At 50.3% G+C, this 8,005-nt stretch overlaps 1 protein-coding gene across 1 annotated transcript in view; it reads right to left on the bottom strand.

Annotated features, from left to right (window-relative positions):
- The window catches only part of NCAN (neurocan), a 41,595-nt gene that overhangs the window by 11,427 nt on the left and 22,163 nt on the right, over nt 1–8,005 (bottom strand). The window contains exons 9-12 of the mRNA XM_011925867.1: nt 7,242–7,358; nt 6,052–6,165; nt 2,856–3,014; nt 574–656 (exon numbers count right to left, since the gene is read on the bottom strand). Of these exons, the coding sequence (XP_011781257.1) occupies nt 574–656; nt 2,856–3,014; nt 6,052–6,165; nt 7,242–7,358 (473 nt within the window). The remainder of the gene's footprint in view (nt 1–573; nt 657–2,855; nt 3,015–6,051; nt 6,166–7,241; nt 7,359–8,005) is intronic.

Below are 8,005 nucleotides of genomic sequence, written 5' to 3'. Positions count from 1 at the left end.
GAGACAGAATCTCGTTCTATCATCACCTAGGCTGAAGTGTAGTGGCGTGATTTCGGCTCACTTCAACCTCCACCCCACAAGTTCAAGCGATTCTTGCACCTCAGCCTCCCGAGTAGCTGGGATTAGAGGCATATGCCGCCACGCCCAGCTAATTTTTATATTTTTAGTAGAGACAGGGTTTCACCATGTTGGCCAGGCTGGTCTCAAGTGATTTGCTCACCTTAGCCTCCCCAAGTGCTGGGATTACAGGTGTGAGCCTCCATGCCCAGCCTAGAAATGAGAATATTTGAGAGACTATGGCTGGGGGACCAGGCAGAGTGAGTAGGGGAGGCGTCAGACCCTAGTCTCAGGTTTGTAACCTCTGCAGCTGGGTGGGCGTGGTCTGTTTACCTGGGCTGGGGAAGTCAGGGGAGAAGGCCTTTACTTGAGGCTCCTTTGCCAACTCCAGCATCTTAGAGCCACTAGAGACCTTTGACACCCAATTGCAATAACTTTGCACAAAAGGGTAAACTGAGGCCAGATGGCAGGCCTGATGCAGCTCAGCAGCCTAGGCCTGCAGCCCCCGCCACTCACCAGCCCGGTGTTGTCCGTCCACTGGAAATCCCTCTCCACGATCCTGTCGTTCAGGCCGATCCACGTGTTTTCGTGCCCAAAGCCTGCAGGGTCGGGGGGTTGTGGGTCTGGGTGTTCACCCATGCCTCTTCCAGCCCAGGGCGGAGGCGCAGGTGAGGTGGGGTAGGGTGTGGGAGGAAAGAATTCCTCACCTTCCCCAGCCTGGAGGTGGGCTGGGTGGGGGGAAAGATCTGGAAGGTGGAAATCAAGGGGGAAGAGGTGGGTACAGGGATGGAGGAGGATCTAGAGCCCCTTCCTCAGCCTCTCTATGGGCTGGGGGCCGGGTGAGGTATGTGTGGGAGGGGAAGACCCAGTCCATTCCTCAGCCTGGAGGTGGGCTGGAGGTTGAGGTGGAGAGTGAGGGAGATAGAAGTGAAGTTTACAGAGGTTAAGGAGGACACAGGTGCCCTCCCCCAGCCTCTGTAAGAGCTGGAGAAGGGAAGTGGGGGGAGGGAGAAGGAGAGACAAGAGGGGGAGGAGGGAGAGGAGAAAGGTGGAGGAGTGAAAGGGAGGGGGGCAGGAGTAGGAAGAAGGATGGGGAGGAGGGAAGAGGAATGGAAGGGAGGAGGAGGAGCAGGAGGGAGGAGGGGGAGGAATGAGAGGAGGAGGGGGAGGAGAAAGAAGGAGAAAGATCAGTGGAGGAGGGAGGGGGAGGAGTGAGAGGAAGGATGGGGAAGAGAAAGGAGGAGGAAGATGAGTGGAAAGAGGAGGCAGAGGAATGGGAGGGAGGAGGGAGAGAAGAGGGAGGAAGAAAGGAAGGAGAAAGGAAGAGAAAGATGAATGGAAGGAGGAGGGGAGGAGTTGGAGGGAGGAGGGAGAGGAGTGCGAGGGAGGATGGGGAGGAGAAAGGAGGAGGAGTGGAAGGGAAGAGGAAGAGCAAGAGGGAAGGGGGAGGAAAGGGAAGGAGGAGGAGTAGAAGGGAGGAGGCCTGGGGAGGAGCATAAGGGAGGAGGAGACGAATGGGAGGAGGGGGAGGCAGGATGAGGAGGAGAAAGAAGGAAGAAGATGAGTGGAAGGAGGAGGGGAGGGAAGGGGGAGGAGAAGAGTGAGGAGGAATGGGAGGAGGAGAGGGAGGAGGGTAGGGAGGATGAAGAGGAGAAAGGAGGTGGAAGATGAGTGGAAGCAGGAGGAGGAGGGGGAGGGAGAAGGGGAGGACTAAGAGGGAGGAGGAGAAAGAATGGGAGGAGGAGGGAGGAAGAGGAGTGGAAGGAAGAGGGGAAGAAGTGGGAGGGAAGATGGGGAGGTAGGAGGGAGAGCAAGGAGGAGGAGGGTCAGGGGGCAGGCATGAACCCCTCTCCCAGCTTCAGTGTAGGCTGCAGGTGCGTCCTCACCCCACCCTCCGAAAGCAAGGACTCTGGCTACCCTCTTTTAGGGGGGTGAGGCATGGGAAGAACTGGAATTAGGCCCAGGCTATGCCAGGGTTTGTGGCTAGAAGAAGCAGGAATAAACCCAGGCACTGTCACATCTTTGCAGAAATGAGAAGTAGGGGACAGGAGACACCAGTGGGCGCTGGACGGGCAGACAGGTGAGAAGGCGCGAGCCAGTCGCTCAGGAGGGAGTGGCCCCGTGGGATACGTCAAGGAAAAAGAAACAAGCGAACCAGGGAAGGAAGAAACGAAGGAGTCAATGAGGGATGGGATGGCGGCAAATGGAATAAACAGAATAAATGGATGGATGAGCAAAAGGCAGAGGGATAATGAATAAACCAATAAGTCCCAGATTACATGAATGCAACACTTGTCTCTCTCCTAGGTCTTTGCAAGGCTCATTCCTTATTTCATCCAACACATCACAGGTACTTCCCCCATCACCCTCCATCTCCTGGCCCTGTTTTGTTATCAGCACACATAGGATCTGTTGAATTACAGTATAGACTTATTCACTTAGATATTTACTTGTTTGTCTATATCCTCCCCAAGAAACGTCACTCCCTGAGGACAGAGCAAAGTCAGCTTTGATCACTGCTGTGCTGTGTCAGTGTTCCTGGAATGGTGCCTGGCACACAGCAGGTGCTCAGTAAATATTTGATGAATGAATGAATGAATGAATGAAGTGAATGTATGAATTAACAAGTGAATTGACAGATTTCATGCATTAAGAAGTAGTCAGGGCTTGCGTTAATGAACACAGCTTTGGAAAGGTGACGTCTTGAAAACCAGGGAAGGGATGCCCTGGCAAAAGGGCTTCAAGTGCCACCCCTGCCCACCCTCCAGGCAGGTGGCCCCCTCCCCCAGAGCCCCTACTATTAATGAAGCTGTGCTCCTCTGGTGAGTGGACGCTGGTCAGGTGGCCGGAGCGGCGGCGGCAGTCCCTCTCGGCATCTTCCCATGCCCTCCGGTGGGCAAAATAGCGGTAACAGTGGCCCTGGAACTTGTGCCAGCCGCGGTCACAGCCCTCAGTGTCTGGGAGATGGGATAGGAGCATGAGGGGGGGCTGGCCTTGGCCCAAGGCCTACCAGCGTGAGCACAGCCAGCCCACCAGAGAGAGGGCCCAATCCAAGGTCACTGCGAGGCAAGATCACCCCTCTCCCCATGCCTGGCCCCTCCTCCTGAGGCTCTGCTCTCCCAACCCTTTCACCTCCCATATTGACTTTTGTTTTTTTTGGACAGGGTCTCACTCTGTTGCCCAGGCTGGAGTGCAATGGCACAATCTCGGCTCACTGCTACCTCCGCCTACCACACTCAAGCAATCCTCCCACCTCAGCCTCCGGAGTAGCTGGGATTACAGGCATATGCCATCATGCTCAGCTAATTTTTGTATTTTTAATAGAGATGGGGTTTCACCATGTTGGTCAGGTTGATCTCAAACTCCTGGCCTCAAGTGATCTGCCCACCTCAGCCTCCCAAAATGTTGGGATTACAGCCATGAGCCACCACACTGGCCAAATCTTAACGTCTTTTCTTTGTTTCTGGAAGAGATTTAAGTGGGAGATCAGTCCCTGACACCCCCTCCCATTCCAATGCTGAAGTCTCCTTCTCTGATGTCAGGGCTACATCCTTTGTATCGACATGGGAGCTCAGACATTTCTCCACAGAAGACATACAAATGGCCAACAAGCACATGAAAAGATGCTCATTGTCAATGTCAAAACCACCATGAGATACTTCACACCCACTAGGATGGAGATATATATATATACATATATATTTGAGATGGAGTCTCGCTCTGTCGCCCAGGCTGGAGTGCAATGTCTCGATCTTGGCTCACTGCAGGCTCCACCTCCCAGGTTCAAGCAATTCTTCTGCCTCAGCCTCCCTCAGCCTGTAATCCTGGGATTACAGGCGCGTGTCACCACGCCTAGCTAATTTTTGTAATTTTAGTAGAGACAGGGTTTCTCCATGTTGGCCAGGATGGTCTTGATCTCCTGACCTCATGATCCGCCCGCCTTGGCCTCCCAAAGTGCTGGGATTACATATAATTTTTTTAAAGGAAAAGTAGGCTGAGGATGGTGGCTCAGGCCTGTAATCCCAGCATTTTGGGAGGTCGAGGCGGTGGATCACTTGAGGCCAGGAGTTCAAGACCAGCTTAGCCCCATCTCTACTAAAAATTCAAAAAAAAAAAAAAATTGAGTCAGGTGTGGTGGTGGGTGCCTATAGTCCCAGATACTGGGGAGGTTGAGGCATGAGAATCACTTGAACTGGGAGGTGGAGGTTGTAGTGAGCCGAGATCACACCACTGCACTCCAGCCTGGGTGACAGAGTGAGACTCTGTCTCAAAAAATAAAAATAAAAAGAAATTAAAAAAATAAAAATTAGCCAGGCATGGTGGCACGAACCTGCAGTTCCAGCTACTGGGTAGGCTGAAGCAAGAGGACTGCTTGAGCCTGGGGGTTCAAGATGACAGTGAGCTATGATTGTACCACTGTACTTTCCAGCCTGAACACAGCGTGAGAAACTGTTTCAAAAAAAAAAAAAAAGACCAAGCACGGTGGCTCATGTTTGTAATCCCAACACTTTGAGAGGCTGAGGCAGAAGGATCACATGAACCCAGTAGTTTGAGAGCAGCCTGGGCAACATGGCAAAACCCCATCTTTAAAAAAATTTTAAAAAATTAAAAAAAATTAAACCTAGAGTTACCATATGACCCAGCAATTCCACTCATCCATCAAACCATGAATAGATAAACAAAATGTGATATAGCCATACAATGGAATACTACTCAGCCATGAAAAGGAATGAAACACTGATTCATATTACAACACAGATGAACCTTGAAAACATGCCAGGTGAAAGAAGCCAGACACAAAAGACACATATTTTGAGATTCCACTTATATGAAATGTCTAGAACAGGCAAATCCACAGAGACAGAAAACAGATTAGTGGTTGCCAGGGTCTGGGAAATGGGAATAGGGAATGACCGCCTAGTGGGCACAGAGTTTCTTTCTGGGGTGCTGAAAAAGTTCTGGAACTAGAGAGAGGTGATGGCTATACAACATTGTGATTGTACAGAATGCCACTGAAATGTACACTTTAAAATGGTTAATTTGGCTGGGCTCAGTGGCTGTAATCCCAGTAGATTGGGAAGCTGATGTGGACAGATTGCTTGAGCTCAGGAGTTCAAGACCAGTCTGGGCAACATGGTGAAACCTTGTCTCTACAAAATATACAAAAATTAGCCAGGCATGGTGGCATGTGCCTGTAGTTCCAGCCTACTGGGGAGGCTGAGGTGGGAGGATCACTTGAGCCTGGGAGGTCAAAACTACAGTGAGCCAAGATCGCACCACTGTACTCCAGCCAGGGTGCCAGGGTGAGACCCTGTCTCAAAAAATAAAATAAATTTAGCAAGGTGTGGTGGCACGTGCCTATAATCCCAGCTACTCGGGAGGCTGAGGTAGGAGAATTGCTTGAACCAGGGAGGCGGAGGTCGCAGTGAGCTGAGATCACGCCACTGCACTCCAGCCTGGTGACAGAACGAGACTCTATCTCAAAAAAAAAGTAAAATAAAATAAAATAAAATAAAATAGGGCTGGCGCAGGGGCACATGCCTGTAATTCCAGCACTTTGGGAGGCCAAGGTGGGTGGATCACCTGAGATCAGGAGTTCAAGACCAGCCTGGCCAACATGGCAAAACCCCGTCTCTACTAAAAAATATAAAAATTAGCCAGGTATGGTGGCGGGCGTCTGTAATCCCAGCTACTTGGGAGGCTGAGGCAGGGAGAATTGCTTGAATCTGGGAAGTGGGGGTTGCAGTCAGCCAAAAGGGCGTCATTGCGCTCCAGCCTGGGTGACAGAGTGAAATTCCATCTCAAAAAAATAATAAAATAAAATAAAATAGTTAATTCTATGTTACGCGCTATTTGTCTAAAACAATAATTTATCTTGTGTCAGGCTCACAGCCATGGAACTGGAGGCAGGGACCTGGAGTATATGGGGAAGCCTGTGGCTGGGCACCCAACCCCACTCTTGGAACTGTTTCTGGGGTTGCAACAGAAACTCACCTTTCTCGCAAAGGCTGCCCCCATAGCTGGGGAGGCAAAGGCAGACAAAGCCGTTGACCTCATCAATACAGGTGCCTCCATTCTCACAGGGGCCGCAGAGGCAGTCATCAATGTCTGGCAGAAAGGAGAAGAGACTGAGTCCAAGGTCAGCTTCCCCTTGGCTCTGAGCCCCCGCAGGAAACTAAGCAGAAGATGGGGTCATAGTCCTACCATCCATCCTGGACCTGAGTGCAGCAGTCGCAGTCTGCACAGATGGCCCAGTGACTCTGCAGGCAAGGGGGTAGAACCTCATACAATTAACATAAATTAGCATTAATGAGAGCAGATGCCATTGAGGCAGCTGAGAGCCAGGATGTGCAGACTGTTCTCCCTGACTCTAGAGAAGTGAAGATTATACTCTCAAAAACAGGCTCATAGAAAGCTGAAGCTGGAGTCTCTTTTAGGCATTTGCAAAGACTTGCACAGGGTCACAAAGCTGTTTGTGGGTAAAGCTAGATATTCATTGAGTTCTTCTTCTACCGGTCCATGTGTAGACAGTGCTTGAGGCACGTATGGCACTGGGCAAGTCACTTTCCCTCCTTGAAACTCAGCTTATTTTTTTGAAAATGGTAATAATAATGGGCTCCTACTCAAGGGTGATTGTGAGTAGGGAAGCAATAGAAGAGCTCAATAAATTATATCATTTATATTTATTGTTATAATTCTGTAATCAGTCTTGTGATTGTGAAGGTTGTGAAGTCAAGATGATGCATAGAGCTCAAGAAATTATGTCACTTATATTTGTTGTTGTAATTTCATAATTGGTAGTATTTCTTGTGTTGGGCTTTGAAGCTAGCACCCAACAGTTCTAGTGGCAGTGCTTATACCTCCCACCCACCCAGGAAAGGGCAGGATCCCCAAAGGGCCTTTGCAGGGAGGAGTCTCAAACATAACATTCCTTTGTCTTTCCCTTCCCACTTCTGACTGGTAGTAATGGGAGACAGCACACCAGAGATGAAAGCTCAGCTGTTTGATTCTGGATCCACTAACTGGGCTGATTTAGCTGGATGTAAGGACTGGGATTTGGGAATAGAGCATCTAAAACCAGCTTTTTGTGATCTCTGAATTCTGAGGGCATGGCTGCTGGAGTACAACCCAAGGCTCTGGAGTCAAATAAATTCAGATTCAGATCCTGAGTCTGGGGTACTCACCAATCTCACAGTTCTCCCCGGTGAAGCCCTGATCACAGCTACAGCCATACATGGTGCCATTGGCATTACATGTCCCTCCATGAAGACAAGGGTTGTTCTCACAGGGATCTGAGTGCGCTGCAGGATGGATGGGTAGTATGGGGAAGAGTCAAACCACAGATCTTTTGCCTTTCTGGAATCAAGACCCCAGGCCCCCAAACTGCTCTAATCAAACCCTCCCTATGGAGTCCTCTTTACAACTTCCCCAACCAGTGGTCACCAACTCCCTCTCATATACCCCCTGTTACGAGGAGTTTACTCCTTCCAGAAACTGCCCCAAAGCATCTGTGGACTTCCCTGCCTATAGCAAAGTCCTTCCTCAGCCTGAAGTGGAATGGGGCTCCCAGAGACCAGGGCTGCCTGAAGGACCTCGTAGAATGTTTCTCCCAGAACACAGGCTTCTGTGTCCTGCCTGACTTAAGCGTCCTTCCCCTCCTTTGGGCACACCCTGCTCATCACTGTGCTTCTCACAAATTGGGACACAGGAGTGGGCATAGGTTCTAGCCTGGGCAACATAGTGAAAAAAAAAAAATCCTCATCCTGCCCCAGCCAACACAGATCCTGTCAGGGCAGCATCTGACTATTCCACTGCACAGTGGAATTAAATTTTTAAAAAATTAAATTAAAAAACAAAAAAGAGGCCAGGCACCATGGCTCACCCCTGTAATCCTAGTACTTTGGGAGGCCAAGGCAGGTGGATCACCTGAGGTCAGGAGTTCAAGACC

The sequence above is a fragment of the Colobus angolensis genome, unplaced genomic scaffold, assembly GCF_000951035.1.
Source record: "Colobus angolensis palliatus isolate OR3802 unplaced genomic scaffold, Cang.pa_1.0 Scaffold66, whole genome shotgun sequence".
In the NCBI taxonomy this organism is placed as follows: Eukaryota; Metazoa; Chordata; class Mammalia; order Primates; family Cercopithecidae; genus Colobus; species Colobus angolensis.
Note: the sequence above shows the minus strand (reverse complement) of the source record. Positions and strands in the feature narration are given on the sequence as shown.